Below are 21,727 nucleotides of genomic sequence, written 5' to 3'. Positions count from 1 at the left end.
GCAAAGAAAGGAAACATATGCTTTGTAGGAAAAGCACACTCCTCTCTGTATTTCAGCGGTCAGACTTTAAAACACTACTCTCTCTGTTCCCTGGGTAGTCTATGGTGGAAAGATCTGTCCGTGTCAGGCTTGGGGGTTGAATGGGACGAGGTAAATGGGGAGGGAATGGATAGAACACCCAGACCTTGAGGCTCCTGATCAAATGCCCTTTCTACCACACCTGGATTTCCTAAACTTTAGGCATTCTCACATTGTCTTTACAAGTTTTTTCAATACCCAGCTTCTACCTTTACTATTTTGTACAATTATTGAATGGATATTTTCCTTTAAATTGACTCATTTTCTTAAATTTAAAATATTTTAACAGGCAACTTTTGTATTGCTACTTTAAAAAAGAAAATCATTATTGCTTGCCGTAAATCAGAGGTTACCATAGCTACAAGTCAGTAGGAAAAAATATCTTATTAAAATCTAGGTAAAATCTATTTCTTGCTAAAGGATGTAAGCCTGAGACCTATCCTCTTTCTGTGGTAAAAACAAAGAGTAGCAAGTATTAGGGAAGAATTAAAGAGTTTCTATTATCCAGGAAAGCTTCGTCCTTGACTAATCAGGAAGCCCAAATGAGAATCAAGGGGGAGTACTTTCTCCACATCTGATCGCCTATTTTTTGTAGGCCTTTTAAAATTTAGTATTTATTTTGATACATGCATAATAACATTTCAAATTTAAGTTTTAAAGAAAGTTATGGTTATACAACATTATATGATTCACAAAAAATAATGTTGAAAATTAATTGTATTTCCCTAAAAAATAGTGTCTCGAAATTTATTACAGTTTTTTAAGCCTGACCTTATTTAGACAGCAACAGTTCGTTCGTTCGTTCCTTCCTTCCTCCCTCCCTCCCTCTCTCTTTCTTTTTATGGTAAGAACAGATAATATATCTACCTCTTAACAAATGTTTAAGGATATAGCACAGTATTGTTAACTATAAGCACAATGTCATACAGCAGGTCTCTAGAATTTCATCTTTCATAACTGACACTCCCCCCAGTTTTATTGAGATATAATTGACATATAATGTTGTGTTGGTTTAAGGTGTACAACATAATGATTTCATATTGCAAAGTGATTGCCAAAGTAAGTTAGCTAACATCCATCATCTCACATAGGCACATTTTTTTTTCTTGTGATGAGATGATTACCTATTTAATGCCATGACTCAGTAACATCTGAATAATTCTGCTCACCACCAGGGGTACAGGTCTTCCACCCAGGGAAGTATTGCTCTTTACCATTCTTATGCTGTTTATGACTGGTGCGTATTTTATTATTTCAATGGGTAACAAATAGCCAGGCTTCATCATAAAACATTCCATCTCATTCCCCCCCCACTCATGGAAGCCATTCTCCAGCTGACTAGTGAGGTGATCTCCCAATTTGCCCATGTGATACAAACCCTAAGTTCTGTTAAAGAACACAGTTTCAATAGGTAGACTGCAGTTTAAAAGTAGTTCTATTAAAAGTAGCCAAGTAGACTACCCAAGCATAATTATAATTTATGTTATACTGCTGAGAGAAAAAATCGGGGCACAAAATTATATATTCACTTCAATCTTACTATGGCAAAAATATGCACCAAAAAGATAAGAGGGAAATACACGAAATTATTTTGTCTGTGCTGAAAACTGTGGCCGAGTGCTATTTTCTTCTTTATATATTCCTGCTTCTCTCATGTTTTAAAAAATGAGCATGTGTTACTTCTATAATCAGAAGAATATTTGAAAACGAATCTTAACTTATCTGGAAAATAAAATTAGTACCTCCATCAGTGGGGTTGTCAATGAGATAAAAGATGTGAATATGCTTCATAAATCACAAAAAGTAAGAAATTAATGAGTTAATTTGTATTATTGTTCTTCAGTGATGCATAGATTTCTGCTGCATGGCAAGGTATAACAACTTCTGTTTCTTAAAAAAAATACAAAAGCTCTGATTTCTGGAAAGTATATAAGCAATAAATGAACATTATGCTCTGTGAGAGCAGAAAGCAAGTCATATTCACTTTGTCTCTCCACAACATCTAGCTCTAAGGAATATTAACTTTATTAAAGATAATAATTATTAACTGTCATTAATTATGAATTATCAAACATTAAAAGTATCATTAATAATTAGTTGGTACTAGATATTGCCCTTTTTGTTTCTTTAAATATGTATAATTAACACTTATCAATGAAAACAATAAACCCTTGGCATTCATACAATATTTTACAGTTTACAACATATATTAACATACATTTTCTCTTTTAATCTTTACAAAGACTTTCTGGCACAGGGAATATTGCTCCCATTTTTGAGAGGGGAAAACCATAAAACATATGAAATCATGATACGGCCTTAATGAAAATGTTACCCCTAAATGTAATTCCTACAGCTGTGCCATACATCGTATAAGGTATCTATAGGTCCCTTCTATTGTAAAGACACAAAGATACTACATTTTAAAATGTTATGTGGACTTCATAAGCATCCTTTACAAATACGGTTGTTGGTATATATAATATGTATATAAATTCTTCCATAACTTAAGTAGGCCCTTAGTTACTATTCTTACCATCTTTGGAAGTGCATTAAGTTAGGTTATTATAATCCCAGAGAACACTCTAGAAATGGTATTTGCCAAAGCTTAGAGAACCTGGCATTTGATTAACTTGCAAATTCATGCCTCTGGTGCTTTTTCTTATTGTCAGAGACTCTTCCCTCTTGCTCCGGACTCATGGCCAAGCCTCTCACCTTTGAGGAGGGAGTAGTGGACCTCAGCATTGGCTCCCCGGTCACCATCCATGGCTCGGACCTGGAGCAGCTCTGTGCCAGGGGCTGTGGTGTCAGGAACACTTGCCTCATAGTGGAGCTGGGTAAAGTGGGGTGGGTGGAGGTTTCCATCCTCCACGTAAATGGACACCCACACAAAGTTCCTCTTGATGGGCATCTCCTGGTCTCGGACCTATGGGCCCAAGGGGATAATGCCATGAGCAGCAAATAGAATGGGAGGAGGCAGGGTTAAATTAAGGCCAATGAAATAGAATACCAGTGAAAAATATACCTAATTGTAACTCTCTGTATCCGTTTAAATTTTGCACTCATTTATGCTCTCTTTTTTAAAAAAAAATTATAAATTAGTGATTATTAGGCTTAGCTATTGTCATGGATAATCCCACTTTAGAAGAAAGGTAGAAATAAGCACAGAAACAGTATTTTCCAAATTAGGTCTCAGAGACTATTAGTTCTTCAAGATGTTAACATGTTACACAGCAGGAAAAATTCTATGGTCAACTAAATTTAGGGGGCACTGAATTAAATGAAGTTAAAGTTTTCTTTGCTGCAGGACTTTGCAGAGCCTTTAATGTGTATTTATGTGGCCAGAGGTTGATAAACTAGCACATAAAACCCTGCACCTTGAATCAGGGAGACTGGCTTTGATTCTGGTTCCATCATTAAGAACTGTTGGTGAACAAGTCTCTGTCCCTCTGTGGGCCTCAGGTGTAAGATGAGAGAAGTGGGTTGGGTCAGGGCTGGGACACAGTGAGACACATGAGGCACACAGGGCGTAGACTGAAGGAGGCTACCTCTCGGGGTCACAAAAGTGTGGCACAGAACCCTGAAAGTGAGTCCTTCTTCAATGTTGTGCCCCACACACCTCACTTCCTCACCCCAGTGCTTGCTCTAGGGGGAGATAGTCTCTGGTCTCCTTCCCAGCTCTGATACCATGTCAGTCCACATTGTGGTCATGCAGTCATGGAGCAGGGAGAGAACTACTGGGGGTATTTGGAGTGAGCCCAGAGAAAGCTGGGGTTGCAGGAGCTTTCTTAGCAGCCGTCCCCTCTTCTTTACTCTCAGGCATCCCTTATGGATGGCACCCCTGGCCAGCTGTGAAATGTCACATCTCATGTCATGGGTCATCATGAGCATCAGTACACCTGGCTCGTCAGGGGAAAGGAAACCTTCAGCATGCCTCTGTGCATGTCCACCCCCACACATCCACATGCAAGTGCATCTTTCCCTGATTTCTCAGTTTACTCACCATAACTGTCAGCGTGTGCTGGGAGGGGCCCAAGCCCAGATCCAACTTCCCCACAGTTACCAGGACACCGCTGCTTGGATCCAGCTGGAAGAGACTGGCACTGCCAGGGTCTTGGCTACCATGTATGGTGTAGATGAGGCCCTTGCCCTTGTCTGGGTCTGTGGCGTGGACTCGAAGGAGCTCCACCCCAGGCAGTGTATCCTGGGGAACTCTGACTTCATAATGAGCCTCCAGAAACTGGGGCCGATGGTGGTTAACATTAGCAATCATGAAGATGTAGACCTAGGGAGGAGAATGAGAGAGAAGGTAGACTGTAAGCTCTAGGGGGTCAGCGACCTTGTCTGTCTAGTTCTTTACCATATCGTCTGTGCCTAGCACTGTGCTTGGCACACAGCCATCACTCAATAAATATTTGTTGAATGAATGGTAAGATTTCAAAATCACAAGGCTTTGAAATAACATTCGGTCTAGTGGTTTTCAAAAGCAATTCAGGTTCAAAGGGCCTTTTCTTCAAGTGAAATTTTTTGTGAAATTCCAACATCTGAAACAGATAAAACTCTGGCTGAAACCATGGTAGAAATCCAGGGCCCTACTTACCATCGTTCCTCATACCCATGGTAGCTCCTATGAAACTCTATCTTTAACTGAAAACTGCTCATTTAGACAAAGCCCTTCATTACACAGAGATCCACAGTGGAAACAAGAATTGTCCCAAGAGCACAGAAGTGGAAAGTGTATCAGGTAAGACTGGAAGGCAAAACCTTGATTCCAAATTCAGTGCCCTCTGAAGTACACCACATCCACTGAAAGCCTTCGGTAGCTTCATCCCAACCGAGGAGGCCTCCCATCCCCTCTCAGTTCAGCGGTCCCTGGGGAGGCCTCTAACCTGAGTGGCAATGGTGTGGGACCCATCAGTCACCTCCACGGTCAAGTTATAGCTCGACCTCCTCCTTGTGTCAAGAGGCTTGGCGATGATAATGCTGCCTGTGGTCTTCTCAATATCAAAGTCCATGTCTTTGTCACCACCTGGAGTGGGAGCAGGGGGAAAGCACACGCACCCTCAGTGATGGAGGCAGTAGTAGTACCCCAGGGTTCGGCTGGCTAATTTAGAGGAGGTGGTAGTATAGATCCTGTCAAGTTTTGTCAATTTTTTAAAGATCTAAGTGATGACACAGAAAAAGGTAAACTTATAAGGACTGAAGAGTGCCAGAGGAAGTTCAGTTTTTGCCATAGAATGTGTTCTGCTGTCAGGACTGAAGCAGACAGGAGTAATGGAGCTCTATCTCATGGCTTATAGGAGTGTTTGCAGAGTCTAAAGGTGCCTATATGCAGGAAAGAATGAATCTAACTTTGTTCAACAATACTGATTTCATAAAGTATAAGAATCTAAAATATAGCATTAACATGCAGCTATTTAAATGTGTATTAAATAGAGATCTGTTTAGTGGCATGGAAATATGTTCACATTATATTATAAGAGGTTATAAAACAATACTTTAATATAACCCTAAGTGTGTGTGTGTGTGTGTGTGTGTGTGTGTGTGTGTGTGTGTGTTTATGTGTAAAGGCAAGTGACTAAACAGAAAGACATCAATATTCTAGCAGTGGATTATCTTCTGACTGGTGGGAGTTTTGGTGATTTCAATTTTCTTCTCACACTCAGTGGTGTTTCCTAAATGATCTACCAAGTACACGTGTTAATTTTGTACAAAAGAAAAAAGCCAAACAAGAACAGTGAATCAGAATTGAAAGCAGATCCAGGAGGTCAAAAAGCTTGGGACAGGTGTACATCCAATCTCTGAACCAGGCTGAGAATCTCTATAATAGGACTCCATGGTTCATGTGGTACTGAAACTCTCAGAGATTCTTAACCTGGAACACCTGGTGCGTTTCAGAGAATCTATAAATCCTTATATTTGTATGCAAATGTGTGTGTGTGCATGTGTGTGTACATGCACATCTTTCTGGGAAGAGGGCCTGAACATTCGTTAGATTCCCAATGATTGATCAGATTCCCAAAGGGGTCTGTGATTCTCCTCTCCCTAGATATTTTAACAAAATCTTGGTTTAGAGACAGAAGGGAATTTCAGAGAAGACCATGAGAGCTTGGACCCAAGTGTCTCCTATAAAGAGAATGGACACTTTCCCCCGATTGTGAGGCTGGAACCTGGGATTAGAACATTAAGCGTGGCCCCAGGATACAGCAGTCCTCAGGCTCCTGGTGAATGAAGTCAGCTCTGCATGGATCTCACATTGAGGCAGGAGAGGAAACACAAAACTCATGCTTTCTCCTGAGTCTTCCAGGCCCTTGGAGTAACTGAGTAGAGTCTAACTCTAGCTGGGGGAGCACCAGTGAGGCCATGGAGGTACTCCCTGAGATCATAACTGGTGTGGAAGGCAAATTTGGCAGAAGTGGTTCTTCTGCTCACCTGCTGCCCTGGAGAATAAGGAAGAGACAGTCACCACTCATAGCCAAAGGTGGGGCTGCTGGGGAGCATGACCTGAATGAGAGTGCTCAGAAGGACTATGCTGTGAGGGCCAGGGCTGGGCTATAAGGATGGGAGGGGCTGCCCATCTAGGGCTCTCACCGGAGATGTTGAACCAGAAGAGACCGGGTCTGCCCTCCACACTGATGACGCCCACCATGTGGTTCACGGGGTCCGTCTCCATGACTGTAAAGCTGTAGTGGGGCTCGTCAAAGGCCAGTGGTATGGAGGAGGACCGGGGCTGGGGGATCCACTCGATGTGTAGCCGGACACTGGCTGAAAGTGGTGGCTGCCCACTGTCTGTTGCTTTGATCTAAAAAGAAGCCAAACCTGAAGTTGAGTCTTTGTCTGTAGGGTTGGGGCCAAGAAATAAGAAGACCCGGGTGGTCAGCCAGCAGATACAGCACGCTGTGAGTGGTGGAGCTGGACTTTTAGCCACTCGTCCATTCATTTACCACACGGCTAAAGGCTCACTGTAAACAGGCACCATGCTAGTTGCTGCAGGCACAGTGGTGAACAAAACAAATAACCTGTCTTCCAGAACTTCATGCATAGTGAAAAAATAATCAGAGCCACCATTAACTGAAGCCTTACTGTGTGCCTGTTCCTGAGCTAGACTTATCATATATGGGCCCTTCTTAACAACCATAAACATAAACCAAATAGAATTTATGGAGCTCTCACTAGTATCTGGCCTGCTGTAAGAGCAGTATGTGCAATATCTAATTTAATTCTCATGACAGCCCTGAGAGAGGTACCATTATATCTCCCTTTTGTAGGATGAAATGCACTCAGCATGGTGAATTCAGCTGCCTGGGATCATCCGCCTGCCCAGCAATGAGGCTGGGGCTGGATTCAGGCTGTCAGACATGAGAGTCCATGTCTTAGCAACTTGTTATGTTGGTTTCCTACAAGGAAAATGTTCTTATCCCCATTTTACAGGTGACAAAACAAAGTCTCAAAGAGGTTCAGTGACTTGTCCAAAGTCACACAGGTATAAAATGGCAGAACAAGGGTCGGGACCCCGGCTCACCTCCAAAGTCTATGCTACTCTCACCAAAATCCTTACCTCTAAGAAGAGAGATTTCCCAGGCAAAGAACCTTATTGCCTTCAAAGAGAAAGGCCCAGAATTCTGATGCTTTGGCTGATGTCAGGGCTCCCATTTCTCTCGGAGAAAGCCAGGGAGGGGAGTATCACCTCCACCATGCCTGATGGCTGTTTCCCTTCTCCTGTACCCTCAAAGAAAATCCCTAAGCAGTTATGACACCACCCCACCCCACCCCGCAGCCTCCATCCCCTCCTCACCGTGAGGATGTTGTACTCTCCGGCTGTGAAGGTGCTGCTGGATGACACCATGCCTGTGACTGGGTCAATACTGAAGCTCCCCTCATCACTCTCCTCGATATTGTAGGTGACCCTGCCATTGAGACCCTCATCAGGGTCTGAAGCCACCAGCCTGTACACAGGCCCGGGGGTGGCCGGGCTCAGCCTCTCTGGAAGGCGGACATTGAAGAGCTTATGGGAGAACACAGGGGGGTTGTCATTGACATCTAAGATGCGTACCACCACCCTGGAGGTGGACTTTAAGGAGGGTTCCCCGTTGTCCAGCACAGTCACCTGGGGACAGAATAGAGTATGAATTGCCAAATGCAAAGCAGTGAGTGTGCATTGTCACCCCCTGCAACCCTACCAGTACCCCTGCCTTCCACAGCCTGGAAATACTAGTCTGTTCTTTGGTATATGCTTGTGATTTTTATTATCATAACTTCACCTACTTGGAACCCAGCTCTCTGGTAAACTCGCCCACAGGAAAGCCAGCAAGAACAGAGAAGGAAACCAGAAAGAATTGGAAGAAAACAAAGCCACAGAGGCTCTAGAGAAAAGCTGGTACTCTTTACTCAGGGGGCCCATGGGCCATTTCTCGGAGACCATTTACTTTTTATTTGCTTGTAATTCTCATAAGCTTTGTTCTCCGGTTTCCTTAAGCTACTGGAGGTTAGAAAAAAACAAATGAGAAGATGTTTATGAAGGAGTGGATGGTACCTTTTGAGTCAGATATGTAGACCGATGCATGAAATGAAATCCAGAGGGAGAGAAAAGGCACTAAGACAATTTCAGAATCAGGGGCTATTACATGTAGTGGCAAATCATCCCATGCATCAATAGCCCCAAGGGCATCCTACAAGATAGGACATTTCCACTCTAAGTGGTTTTGAATTTTTAAAATATTTTGGTATTTAAAGAGAAGTACCTCTACTGAAATAGGGAGAATGCCTCAGTCCCTAGAAGGTCATGTAGTAGCTGCTTACTAGTAATACCTATTTCTGACAAAGGGAATGTGCAGACCTGGGAGCAGAGAAAGCCAATTTATTTCAGTTCTGCTGAAGAATGTGTGTCCCTCCCACTTGATGTCTTTAAGACTAGAAGAAATGCCTGTTCATCAGTTATGGATCTTTCCAGAGGGGGCATAACTAGATTCCTTCTGATTTACTCCCCTCTTATCTGATTTACTGACTCCTCTTGTCAGTCAGAAATGGGCACCGGGGATATTTACATGATTTTAGAAATATCCTAGAACCCACAGATCTAGAGAACAAAGGTTTGGGCTTTCATCTGGGCTCAGCTACTGACCTAGTGCTTGACCTGGGGTGACTCTCTCTCTGGCTGTAGGAATGGGCTGGAAACCAGACTCATAGCATGTGTGCACCACTCCCTCTTCCCACACTCACCACAGCCTTTACTAATCAATCAGTGCTTCCTGCCTAGCCCAGACGTGGTTTCAGATTCCTTCCCTTCCCAGTGCTGGAGAGCCAGGGAAGTCCCTGAGAGTCTTCACCACCAACCACACACGGCAAGACTCAGCTTAAGAAACTCCTCCGCCCTGAGCCCAGCACCCTCCTCAGCCACAGTGCTTGAAGTCGAGTGTGGCCCCAAAGCCTGGCTTAGCTTTCACTTGGACTGCTTCAGGAGGTTTTTGAATCCCGTGAATGAGTTCACACCATTACTCACCTCCAGGATATGTTCATCCTTGTTCTCTCTGTCCAGCTGCCGGGCTGTGGATAGGAGACCTGGGGGAGAGGTGGAAGGAGGGAGACCTGAGCAAAGGGTTCCCAGGGCCACTTTCTTGGGAGTGAGTTCGCAGATACATCCAAATCATAGGGCAGAATTTTTCTGGTCTTTGAAGAACAAGGACATTTAGGGGGAATGGGACTCTGGAGAAGGAGAAAGGGAAATGAGGAAGTGAGGAAGCGGGAGAGTACAGCAGAGATCATAGGATCAGCAGAGGTTACACCTACGTCCCGCCTTCACCATTAGGAGGAATGCTGTGCACAATGTACTAAGTGGGGGGAGGGGGAGGCAGCTTGTGTCCTCTGGGCTCCTCTCAGCTTGCCTGTAAATTGAGGAAGGTGGATTTGGTTATCTGTAGGTCTAGTTTTAATTTTCTGCAGCACTACAGCTATAAATTGAGGCCACCTGAGGCTGCAAAGGAGAGAAGGTGCCGGTTCTCTGCAGGCATCAGGGAAATCAAGATGGAGGTTATGCAAGAAGGGCATCTAAGCCCACATTCAAAGCGGTCAGGGCTGGGTAGGGAAGGTCTCTTAAATGAAAGCAGACAGATAGAGGTCAGTGGGTCATCTGAAACTTTCTGTAAGTTTTTAAAATCTTGTTTAGGCAATTAAATAATGGAGTAATGAAGTGTGGGGATGAGGGTTCAGTGAGGGGTGAGGGAGGGGGATTCGGTGTTGGGGTGGAGCCTCCAGTGCTGGAAATGGGAGCATGTGTGAGGAATGGCCTCTGTTAGTTAAGTGTTCTTGTCTTGGGCAGTAGAACCAAGTCACCAGTAGAACCAAGCTCCCTCTGTCCTCTGAGCACTCTCGGCCTGACTTTATCTTCCCTGACTGAGGGCACGGCATGGGGGGAAGCAGAGAAGGTCTCTGGAAAGCCCACAGCCAGAGGCCCTTCCAGTCAGAGAAGAAAGACACATTCTGCTGGGACAGTGTGAATATTGTCCCAGGTAACCCCACCTAGCTCATCCCCAAGATGAGGGACCTGACAAGGAAGGACCCAGGATCTAGGGAGCCCCCCAGAGGAGTGCAGGGACGAGAGGGCCTCACCTGGTAAACCTTCCCTCTGGCTCCGTGCTGGCTTTCCTCCCAGTACCTTCTCTCTCTCCATCCCCTCTTATCCTTTTCTCTCCTATCTCTCTCTGTCTCTCCCTCACCATCATCCTTCTCTCTTCCTTACTCTGCTCTTCCGCTCTCCCTTCCCCCTGTTTACCTCTCTGAATCTCACACATTCTTTCTCTGTCTCTCTGGTTTTTCTTCTCTCTCTCCTTTCTCTCACCACCATATCCCCTGACCTTCTAAAAGCCAGTGTCCCTGGAATTGCTGTCCATGGCTTCTGGGTCATTGCCTCTGTTGTCAGCCTGTTTCCCCTTTCTGAGGTCAGTGTCCGGATTCTCAGGAAGTGCTGTGTAGAACGGGGACGTGGCAGAGCCACCCCACAGTGCTGTGTGAGGGCCCACTGAGTGCCCTTCCTGGCATGAGGTGGGCCCTCATCATTTTTCTCTCCAAACAGATGTTTCCCGTTATCCATCTCAGGCCCATCTTTGACTTTTCCTCATCCAGTGATTTTCCAACCACTTTCAATTCCACTTCTAATGGATTCCAGATTCTTCTACGCCATTCACCCTGACCCACCACAGTTTAGGTCTTACCCCAACCACCTGCCCAGCTCCCTCTCCCTCAGGATCCTAACATCCAACACTCGTGGAGCTCCTGCTTGTCCAGATGTTCCTCCAAGCTCTTTCTCTCTCTCTTTCTCAACTCATCGAATCTTCACAACCACGCAGGAGGGGGCCATTATCATCTGCACTTCACTGGTGGGAAAACTCAGGCATAGAGCAACTGAGTAACTGTCTGGAGATCTCACAGTGAATAAGTGAGAGGAATGGGATCTGCCTGTAGACAACTGACCTACTTGCTGGCTCGTCCTCCCTGCTGGCTATTGCTCGCGTGGCTCTCCCTGCCCAGGTACCCTCGCAGGCTGCTGCCTGTCAGTCCTCCTCACCCTTTGGCTCAGCATGACCACCCCTGCTCCATGCAGCCCTTGCTACTCCATCACACTGAGCAGCTCCTTCTCTCCTCTGAGCACTCGTGGCACCGTGTCTACGTGTATTTTATAACGGGCTCCTTTGCACTGACTCGTTCATTTTTTTTATATACAAATCTTGATGGTCATGATGGATCGAATTCCTCCAGGCCTGAAACTGTGTTCGTTATCTTCACGTCTCAACATAGCGCATAGTTTAAATGCTTCATAAGAGCAGACACCTTTAAACATTTGCTGAATGAATGAATGAAGCTCAGGCTTCCCTAGAGATTGTAGATGCTGGTAGAGATCCATTCATTCATTTCCCTCTTATTTATTGAGGTGCTATTGGCGCCAGGTACTGAAGATATTATAGAAGGCAAAAATAGTCAAGGTTCCTTTTCTAGAAAGCCTTTGAAGGTTAGTGAAGGACAGGGACAGTTAATGAAATAATCATATGAATGAATACAATGTTCTATGTGATAAGTGTTTAAAAAAGAAAGGAGTGGATGGTGCTAGGAGATGTATTGTAGTATCAGGAAAAACTCCTCTCAAGAAAGAACAGCTGGGCTAGGATCCAAAAGAAGGGCAGGAGTTAGCCAGACAAAAGGAGAGGAGAAGAAACTTCTGGAATAAAGTACAGCGTGTGCAAAGGCCGTGTGCCAGGACAAGCATGGAAACAGGCCATGTGGCTGAAAGCAGAGATTGGCAGGGTGAGAAAGGCAAGATGAAGCCCAAAAGGTCAGCACAGGCCATGTCAGACACAAGTGTGTGAGACATGATAGGACCTGACTTTATCTTAAGGATATGGGGAAACCATCCAAGGTATCCAAGCAAGGAATGGGACAATATAATGGTGGTGATAAGAAAGGTGGGCTGGGGGCTCCACTGCTGACTTATTATTTTGTTTTTAAATATTCATGCTGGTTAAAATTTCTTCTCCTCAACTGCGGGAAGACTAAGAACATCTCTGCTCTCTGGGGCATTTTGCCAGACCCTGTGTCAGGGAACTCTTGACAGGGGCACATATTGCATGGTGCACTGGGTGTTATACGCAAGTAATGAATCATGGAACATTACATCAAAACTATGGATATACTGTATGGTGACTAACATAACATAATAAAAAATTATTGTAAAAAAAAAAGACAGTAAACAGAATAGGGATTTGGAAGTTGCTGAGAAGCCAGTGCCTTGGGTGAGAGATCTCTTCTTTCTTCTTTAAGGGGAAGGATAGGATGGGCCCAGGTAAAGAGCCAGCTTAAGCCTATTTTCCAGGGTGAAAGGGTCCTTCTGAGGTCAAAAGTTAACAGGAAAGGCTCCAAACAAATGTCCCTGTGCAAATAGACACTCATGTCCTCCACCCACAGTCTGTCCCAGGATTTCCAGTCTCATGCTCCTCTTCATTTCCTTTTGTCTTAAAGATGGGGGACTAATTTTCTCCCTTTCTACCTCCTCCAATCTCGCCAGGGTTCTGTCTTTCCAAGAGTCAATTGTTGGAGGGGAGCCTGGGGGCTCAGCTGGTAGAGTATCCGCTCTTGGTTTCAGCTCAGGTCATGATCTCGGATGGGATCGAGCCCTGAGTTGGGCTCTGCGCTCAGTGGAGAGTCCTCTTGAGATTCTCTCTCTTTCCCTCAGCCCCTCCCCGTGCTCACGTGTGCTCCCGCTCGTGCTCTCTCGCTCTCTCAAATAAATAAATAAATCTTAAAAAAAAAAAAAAAGGAGTGCATTGTTGGAGCCAGAGAATAGGATCTTGGGTTCGGAGGAGAAAGCATCAGCCTCCTCTACTATAGGATTGTTGTTCATCCTCTAGGAGGAAGATACGGCCTTGGAGACGTATCCACAGTAGTGGGAGCTAGCTCTCAGATTCCAATACCAACGGGAGCCAGGCCAATAGCATAGATTCAGGGAGCAGGCTGGGAATAGTACAACGGGGAGTGAAGCAACCGTGGGGACCAGAGGACATGCACCTGCTCTGCATAGAAAGCTGCTGTTGGCTCCAGGCAGTTGCAGCCCTGTACAAATGTGGGGTCAGTGTGGCCAGATCTCCTAGTTTTTTATGAACAACCAGAAATCTGGAGTGTTTTATGGAATTTTCTAATATTTAAATGCTGGCAACAACTTGAAAGGTCATTGTTTAAAACTTGTGCAAGCCAAATAAAGCACCTCTGTGGGCTATGTCTGGCTCACTGCTGCAAGCTTGTGGCCTCTGGATTCCTCTAGACCATCCAGTGTCCTTGCCCCAGATGGCCTTGGCCCAAGAATAGACATTTGTGGGATGGTTGACACCAGCGAAGTGACTCTCCATTGCCACCACTCTGTGGGCAGGCTTGAGATCAGTTTAGAATGAGGGTTAAGAGATTCAATCTGTGGCTGTGACTCAGGGGAGGGGTGGGTTTGGGAGCACTCAGAGGTCTGAAGTAGTCCCAGCTTGACCACCAGGCAACCTGTCTACCTTCCCTAGGCCCTGAGGAAAGAAAGGCAACATAGAAAGAGACAAACTTTATAAAGCAGTAGTTCTCAAACTTAGCACACATAAGAATCCTCTGGATATTTTGTTATATAAAATATGGATTTCTGGGCCCCACCCTGTGTTCTGATTCAGTAGGTGTAAGGTGGGGCCTCAGAATTTGAATTTCTAACAAGTTCATAGGTGATGCTGATGATGATGCTGGTCTAGGACCAAACTTTGAAAAGCACCCAATTCACCCAGATTTCTGAGATCCTTACCTGTGAGAGGATGAATAACAAAGAATCCCATGTTGTTCCCACTGGTGATGTTGAAGGTCAGCTTCCCTTTGGAGCTGGAGTCTGGGTCCCGGGCATCCAGCTGAAGCACAGAGGTGTGCAAGGGTGCATCCTCCCGGACGGAGGGGTAGAACACGGGTCTGGACATCTGGGGTGGGTTGTCATTGACATCCGTAACCTCAATGTAGACTTCAGTTACAGATGAGAGAGGTATGGAACCCCTGTCCACTGCCAGTACCGTCAGCCAGTAGCAGGACACAAATTCTCGGTCCAGGGGTGCCAGAGTCTGAATCATACCTAGGGACAGTTGATCACCAAACCCAAAATATTTTAGAGCCCACAATAGCTTTAGAAATCACCTTACTTAATAGTCCCCAAATGGTACTATGGAAATAGGAATTCCACAAGAAAAGGGGACTGTTCCTAAATTGTCGTGGGAGCTGCTGAGTCAAACTCGGGCCATTCATATCCTTTTGTAGAGCCTCTTGGAGCCTTTCTCTGCTAAAATAGGCCCATGGAAATTGTCCTTAAACCAGTTCCTTCAAGTTTCAGGTATTATAGGTACCAATTTAAGAGTTAGGGATTTGATGAATAAATTGCTGTCCCCCTTTCCAGCATCTTCATGATTTCAGAGTCTTCATGTGTTCACTCACTCCACAAATTGCCTACTACAGGCCAGCACTGTTCTAGAGGTCAAGGGTCCAATAGTGAGCAAAAGAGGCTTGCGCCCTTAGTTCTCATGGGTCACACTCAGCTGGAAAGACTTGTGTGGAGAGGACAGGGCACAGGCTCATAACCATAGCGTGTCAAAGCTGAAGGAACCTCGTTCCTTTTCAGGTGGGGAGATAGAGGCCCAGAGAGAGGATGTGATTTGATCAAGATCATGTAGCAAGTGGGCAGAAGAGCCGGGTCTATCACTGACTCTTTGTCTAATGGTCTTTCTACCATATCACCCTGCCCTTCACCCTGGAAATAAATTGCCCATCAGATTGTAAGCTCTTGAGGACAGTGACCTACCTTTATTCACCTGGGATCTCCCCCAAAGTGCTTATCTCCAGAACCTCACAAGCAGAGGGTGCTTGCAAGTATTTGTTGAGTTGTACTTATTTTCTATGAAGCTTAAACGGAATAAATAAGTTGGTGCCACCTTTTTGGAGGGCAATTTGGAATTATCTGTTAACATTGAAAATACGCATTAACCTTTGACCCAGCAACTGCATTTTTAAGTTTTTCCTATAGAGACTGTGCATATGAGCAAAAGTATATGATCAAGGATGTTATATCTATATGACAGAATAAAATGCAGCCATTAAAAAAGAAGGGAAAATATTTATATGCACTGATATATAAGATATCCTGATGTTATGTTATGGGGAAAAAAGTGTTGCAGACTTAGTGTCTTTTGTATTATTTTCTCACATAATAAAATAAACAGCGATGATATAATAGATTCAAAGAAAAATTTACAAGATTATAGACCAAATTGTTAATAAAGACTATATCCAGGGAGGTGGGACACAAAAAAATGCATCCATTTTTAAATTATATATAAAAATTTATAACCATGATGCATTACTTCTATAAGCATATACATATATGTCATATACATAATAATTATATAATATATAATGTGTAATATGTAATATATCTGTGTATATAAATATATACATAGATGCCAATGAGATGGGTGATTTGACTTAAATGGACACACACACACACATACACACACCTCCAGTATGATAAAGATAAATTTAAAATAAAATAAAAGGGACAAGAAGGAGAGTCCCTATTTATTGCCTTTCTTTTTAGCCTGTAGCCTGCCTTCTTTCAGGACAGCCCCGGATCTCCTTAGGCCCATTGTCTCCCGCACCTGGCATTCCCATCCACCCCACTCCCAGTACCTGTGTCCTGGTTGATGGCAAAGGCTGCAAGGCTGGTGCCAGCCCTCAGGAAGTACTGGAGCTCCCCATCCAAGCCACTGTCATCATCGTGGGCAGCCACTACCATCACCTGAGTGCCTGAGGGGCTATTTTCCTGCACCTGGCCCTGGTGCACAAAGGAGACAAAGCGGGGAGGGTGGAGATTCTCATTCACATCCAGGACTATCACTTCCACGTGGCAGAGGGTCCTGCGGGCCAGGGGCCTCCCACTGTCACTGGCCCACAGGCTCAGATTGTATCCAGCCCGCCTCTCAAAATCCAGCTCTCTCTCCAGACTGAGTGCACCGGTCATTAGGTCCACGTGGAAGGTCCCATGGGCATCATCCAACAGGACATAACGCACTTCTCCTGCAGGGCCCTCATCAGGATCAGAGGCATCCAGAAATGTTAAAACAGTTCCTGGAGGCATGTCCTCTGGGACTTTCAGCCTGCTGAGTTCTGTGATGCATTGAGGAGAGTTGTCATTGGCATCTTCCAATGTGATTGTCAGGTCAGTGACAGAGAAGAGCTGGTGGCCCTTCCTGGGCTGATCCCTGGCCTCCACCTTGAGTATATATTGTGGTTCTGATTCCCGGTCCAGGTGTCCTGTGACAGCCAGTTCCCCAGTGAGGGGATGAAGGGAAAACTTCTCTGTAGGGCTTAGCAGGGTGTAGCGAACCCTCCCATTGTCATCTGAGTCAGCATCTTTTGCTTTCAATTCTGCAATTGTGGTTCCAACTTCTGTGTCCTCTGAGATGGTTATCTGGTACCCACCAGGAGGAAATCTGGGTGCGTTGTCATTCCAGTCTTTCACATTCACTGTTAGCAGCTTCCAGGATGACTTCCGGGGAGTACCCAGGTCATACACTGTTACATTGAGGATGTAGAAACTGGTGGCTTCATAGTCCAAAGGGGCAGCTACAGTTAGGAGCCCTGTCTCCAGCTCCATGTCAAAGCAGCCCTCCTCATTGCCATCTGCAATCACATAGACCAGCTTGCCATTAAAACCAGTATCAGAGTCAATGGCTGCTAGGTGGGCCAGGGAGGTATTGACAGGAACCCGCTCAAGGATGTCAATGGACTGTGGGAAGTGGTCCTCAAACTGGGGGGTATGATGATTGATCTGATATGCACTTAAGGAAATGAAGTCCTCATCATTAGAGTCCTGGTTCTGAAAACCAACAGAATGGAGGATGGTTTTTGTGAAATGTGTCAATACTCCTGTTTTATCACATGTTATAGGGACCTCAAAACGAGGGTCTTTTATTACAGTAACATTCAAAGTTGTGGGCGAGGCATAGTGTTTCCCATCTGAGGCTGTAATTTTCAGGTAATAATTGATGGGTTGACCAGTAGTGTGATTCATAAAAGAGCGTTTGAGGGATATCACTCCAGAGAAATGATTTAGATCAAAGTACTCTAATTCATTGCCTGACACAAACTCATATTTAAGGTTCTGAAGCTCATCCACATCTATAGCTGACACGGTCATTACAGATTTTCCTACTGGCCAGTCTTCACGGATAGACCCAGTGCAGTTGACTTGCTCAAACATAGGCTTGTTGTCATTCAAGTTCTTGAGCCTAAGAGATACAGATACTTCCTTTTCTTGGCGAAATGGGGATCCCCAATCTGATGCCCGTACCCGGAAGGTATAAATTCTTTTCATGAGCTCATAGTCCATGGGTTTGGAGGTGGAGATGATCCCCAGGTAAGGGTCGATAGAAAAGGGCACAGATTTTGGATGAGTGATGGAATAGGTAACATATCCATTCTCTCCATGATCCTGGTCTGTGGCAGTAACTGTCAGAATGCTGGTGCCTGGCGGGATATTCTCATCAAAGGTACCCTCATAGGAGGACCTGTTGAAAATGGGGGCATGGTTGTTACAGTCGACAATATTGATGACCACGGTGGTGGAGGCCAGGCCTGGTGAGGTTCTGATGTGTAGCTGGTAGTGGGCTCGGTCATGGAAGTCTATGAGCTTCGTGGTGGTGATGAGTCCAGTGCGAGCATTAAGTCTAAACCCCGCACTCTCTGAGGATGGCTTTAGAACATACTGCAGGTTGGGGAAGGCTCGGGTTACTTTCACCATCACCACGCGGCTCCCAGGAGGGGAAAACTCGCTAAGCTGCACTCTGTAAACAGCCTTCTCAAATTTAAGGGAAGTCAGTTTGGAAGGGGGTAGGTGAAAGCCCCTGATCTGGGAATAAACAAAAGGCCTGCTCCCACTCCTGGCCTGCAGGCTGAGGTTGAATCCATGAAGGTGCTCCAGCCAGTTGATGTCTTTGACCAACACCAAACTGAACTCATTGCTGTGGGCGTAAGACTTGGTGGTTTTGAAGTACTTTCCAGGGTCACCACCAACAATTTCAAGTGAGTCCACTTCAGCACCTGAGCTGTTTGCATCTACCATTACAATGGCATAGGTGGTACCCTCATTGCTGTCTGGTGGAGCCACCACCACCGAGGTGATGGCTGGGGGCTTCCTGAAGGCAGGCTCCACGTGGATGACGAGTGCAGCCAGATTACCAAAGCCATTGCCCTCTGAGATTTTCCTCATGCGGTCCACAGCCAGCACCTGGAGCTCATACCTCCCTCGCCAGGTGACGTTGAGCTTCCCAGCCAAGGTGACCACACCGCTAGTGGGATGGATGGCAAACATCTCAGACCTTGTGTTAAAGGCATAATAGAACTTGGCATTCTGGCCCAGATCAGCATCTGTTGCGGTCACCTTACAGATGGGGCTCTTGAGGGGCATGTCTTCAGAGATGGTGACTCGGTATGAAGGCGGGGAGAAGAGGGGCTTCAGGTCATTCTGGTCCAGGATGTGAACCACCACGCGGGTCAAAGCTTCTAACTCCAAGGTCTTCTCCGTGGCTTGGATGATGAGGGTGTAGCTGTCTCGCACCTCCCTGTTCAGAAGGGCCGTGTTGCTGCTCTTTGTCCTTATTCTCAGAAAACAGAAGTTACCCACCACATACTCCTCTGTTTTAAACACATTGGCCACGTCCCCGGAGATAATCCGGTATCTCACTGCCCACTGGGGCTCGGCCAAGTAAATGCCCATTTTCACAGAGCTCTCCACATAGGTCTTGGGGGCAGAGTTTTCATAGATGGTTGCATTATAGAGAGAGTGTGTGAAGCGCCAGGCGGAGGAGGAGACGAGACCTTCTCGGGGCTTCTCACAGGTTGTACAATGAAACAAGAAAATGAGAAAGCCCAAGAAGGCAATAATCATGATGGAAAAACTCCCGAAGCCCTAGGCAAAAAAAAAAAAAAAAAAAAAGGAAGAGTCTAAGTTAGGAAAGAAATGGCTCCTACTACTGTGGTTCTTAGCTGGGGTGATTTTGCCCCTCAGGGGACACTTGGCAATGTCTGAAGACATTTTCAGCTATCCCAGCTTGTGGGGGAGGGGGAGCTACTGGCATCTAGTGGATAGAGGCTGGGGTGCTGCTAAACATCCTACATCACACCGGACAGCCCCCCAACAACAAAAACTGATCCAGCCCCAAATGTCAATAGTGCTGAGGTTGAGAAACCCTGTATTTGAAGACTAATAGACTAGTTTAAGTGCTTTCTCAGGGGTATCTGGCAGATACAACACAGTCCTGACCACTTGACTCCTTTTCCCAAAAAACCTTCAATGGCTGCCCAGTGATGGTGGAATAGTTTCAACCAGGTACCCAAGCTTAGCAATCTGGCTCTAGGTACTTCCTACAGGACCCCTCCATCAAGGCTGAGGTCCAGCCAAACTGAGCTGCAGAAAAGCAAAGTGACCAAGATCATAGGCCTGGCATCAGGCCACTTGGCCATCAGCCCTGGCTCCACCACTTACTAGCTGGGTGACTTTTTGGGCAGGTTATTTAACCTCTGTGAGCCTTGATGTCCTCTTCTGTAGAATAGGGATAAGGATATTATCTACCTCATTGGACTTTCGTGAAAATTAAATGAAATAACAAAGGTAAATGACCCAGCAGAGTGCCTGGGACGTAGAAGTTCTAACTTAATATTGGCTATTATTAGTAATAGGAAACTCAGTTTCATAAAAGGAAGGGACCCATCCAGGGCCTTACAGCTAGGTAGAGGCAAAGCAAGAATTAGACCTGGGGCTCCTTGCATCATAGGCCAGGACCATTCCCCTATCCCAGGCTTACCTGCACCTGTCCCACCGCTAGTCCCTTTGGATAGGGCCTGATTCTGACTCATCCTGTAACTTTGAATCTCCTGGAATGTCAGAGCTACAATGGACCTTTGAGACATGGAGTTCTGACCCCACTCCTCATGTACAGATGGAGAAATAGAGCCCCAGAATGGGGATGAGGCTTGCCCCATTTCACATTGTGGGTGGCCAGGAAAGAACTAGTCCCTGGGAGTTGTTGAACTAGCCATGAATGAGTACTTCTCCCCCTAAGACCTGCTGTGGCTCCCATTCTCTCCTGTGCCATTTTCCACATGGCTTATCCCTGAACTACAGCCTGGGTTAAAGCTCCAGCCTGGGTTAAAAGTCCAACCTCAGGGTTAAGGACAGGGAGAAGATATAAGGGGAGTAGGGGAGGGCAGAGTTTGGTTGCCAAACTAGGCCTTCCAAAAGTAAAGCATGAGGCTGGTGCCTCACCTGCCCGTGAGAGTCTTGACTCCAAGGAGCTTGGCTGTCAGCCAGATGTGTGGAGCATTCCTGGATGAAACAGGCAAGACTTGTTTTTCCGGTTGCCTGGTTCTTCAAAGGCAAGGAAGAGTTAAACTCCTGGGGCAAGAGGGGAAAGGAGAGGCTTGCATCCTTGTGTTTCCAGAGTCCGAGGGAGCTGAATGCAGCTTCTTTAAAACCTTGCAGGGAGCATCCCAGCAAGGGAGGCAGGAGTGGAAAAGTCTGCCTAACTTGGGATCTACAAGCCTGTGACAGAAAAGAATTTGATTATGCCCCATCCTTCCAGCCTCCTATGGATGGCGTCCCAGGTCCAGCACTTCAGAGAAGAGGGAGCAGGAATGGAGGCAGATTCCACACTTGGGGTGTCTATTCCCCATCCTTCCTGCCCTCTACTCTTACCCCTCACAGCTGCAGCTCACAATGGAGCTGGCCCCAGGCAAAAGCCATATTCCCTCCATTCCACTCACCCCATCCCTGAAACAGTCTCCTGCAAGAGGGGGTGGACCTCTGAGTCACATGGACCCCAACCCCCCAGAGTGGCATTGTGTTGGAAGTTGAAGCCCCGAGGAAAAATGTGTTCTTACCCCAGTCCCAGGTCCACTCACTTTGCAGCCCAGCTAGCCTAGGGTGCATGCAGCTTCCCTGCTCGGCCTGCCCTGCTTTGCAGAAAGCTTCCTGCTCACCAGGTCAGCACCCGTGTAGGGCAGGCCCCAACAAGACACACCACTCAGCTGCTGCACCGGTGTCTTGCAG

The 21,727-nt window shown here is 45.9% G+C and overlaps 1 protein-coding gene across 1 annotated transcript in view; it reads right to left on the bottom strand.

Moving 5' to 3' along the window:
* Window positions 1-19,582, bottom strand: part of FAT2 (FAT atypical cadherin 2) — a 60,225-nt gene extending 40,643 nt beyond the window's left edge. Inside the window, exons 1-8 of the mRNA XM_045815369.2 lie at window positions 16,309-19,582; window positions 14,390-14,704; window positions 9,578-9,636; window positions 7,874-8,185; window positions 6,670-6,880; window positions 4,968-5,107; window positions 4,082-4,363; window positions 2,794-3,004 (exon numbers count right to left, since the gene is read on the bottom strand). Coding sequence (XP_045671325.2) covers window positions 2,794-3,004; window positions 4,082-4,363; window positions 4,968-5,107; window positions 6,670-6,880; window positions 7,874-8,185; window positions 9,578-9,636; window positions 14,390-14,704; window positions 16,309-19,567 — 4,789 coding nt within the window. The 5' untranslated portion in view covers window positions 19,568-19,582. The remainder of the gene's footprint in view (window positions 1-2,793; window positions 3,005-4,081; window positions 4,364-4,967; window positions 5,108-6,669; window positions 6,881-7,873; window positions 8,186-9,577; window positions 9,637-14,389; window positions 14,705-16,308) is intronic.
* Between the last annotated feature and the right edge of the window lie 2,145 nt (window positions 19,583-21,727).

This window comes from Ursus americanus, chromosome 15, assembly GCF_024610735.1.
Source record: "Ursus americanus isolate L20-20 chromosome 15, mUrsAme1.1.p, whole genome shotgun sequence".
Classification (NCBI taxonomy): Eukaryota; Metazoa; Chordata; class Mammalia; order Carnivora; family Ursidae; genus Ursus; species Ursus americanus.
Note: the sequence above shows the minus strand (reverse complement) of the source record. Positions and strands in the feature narration are given on the sequence as shown.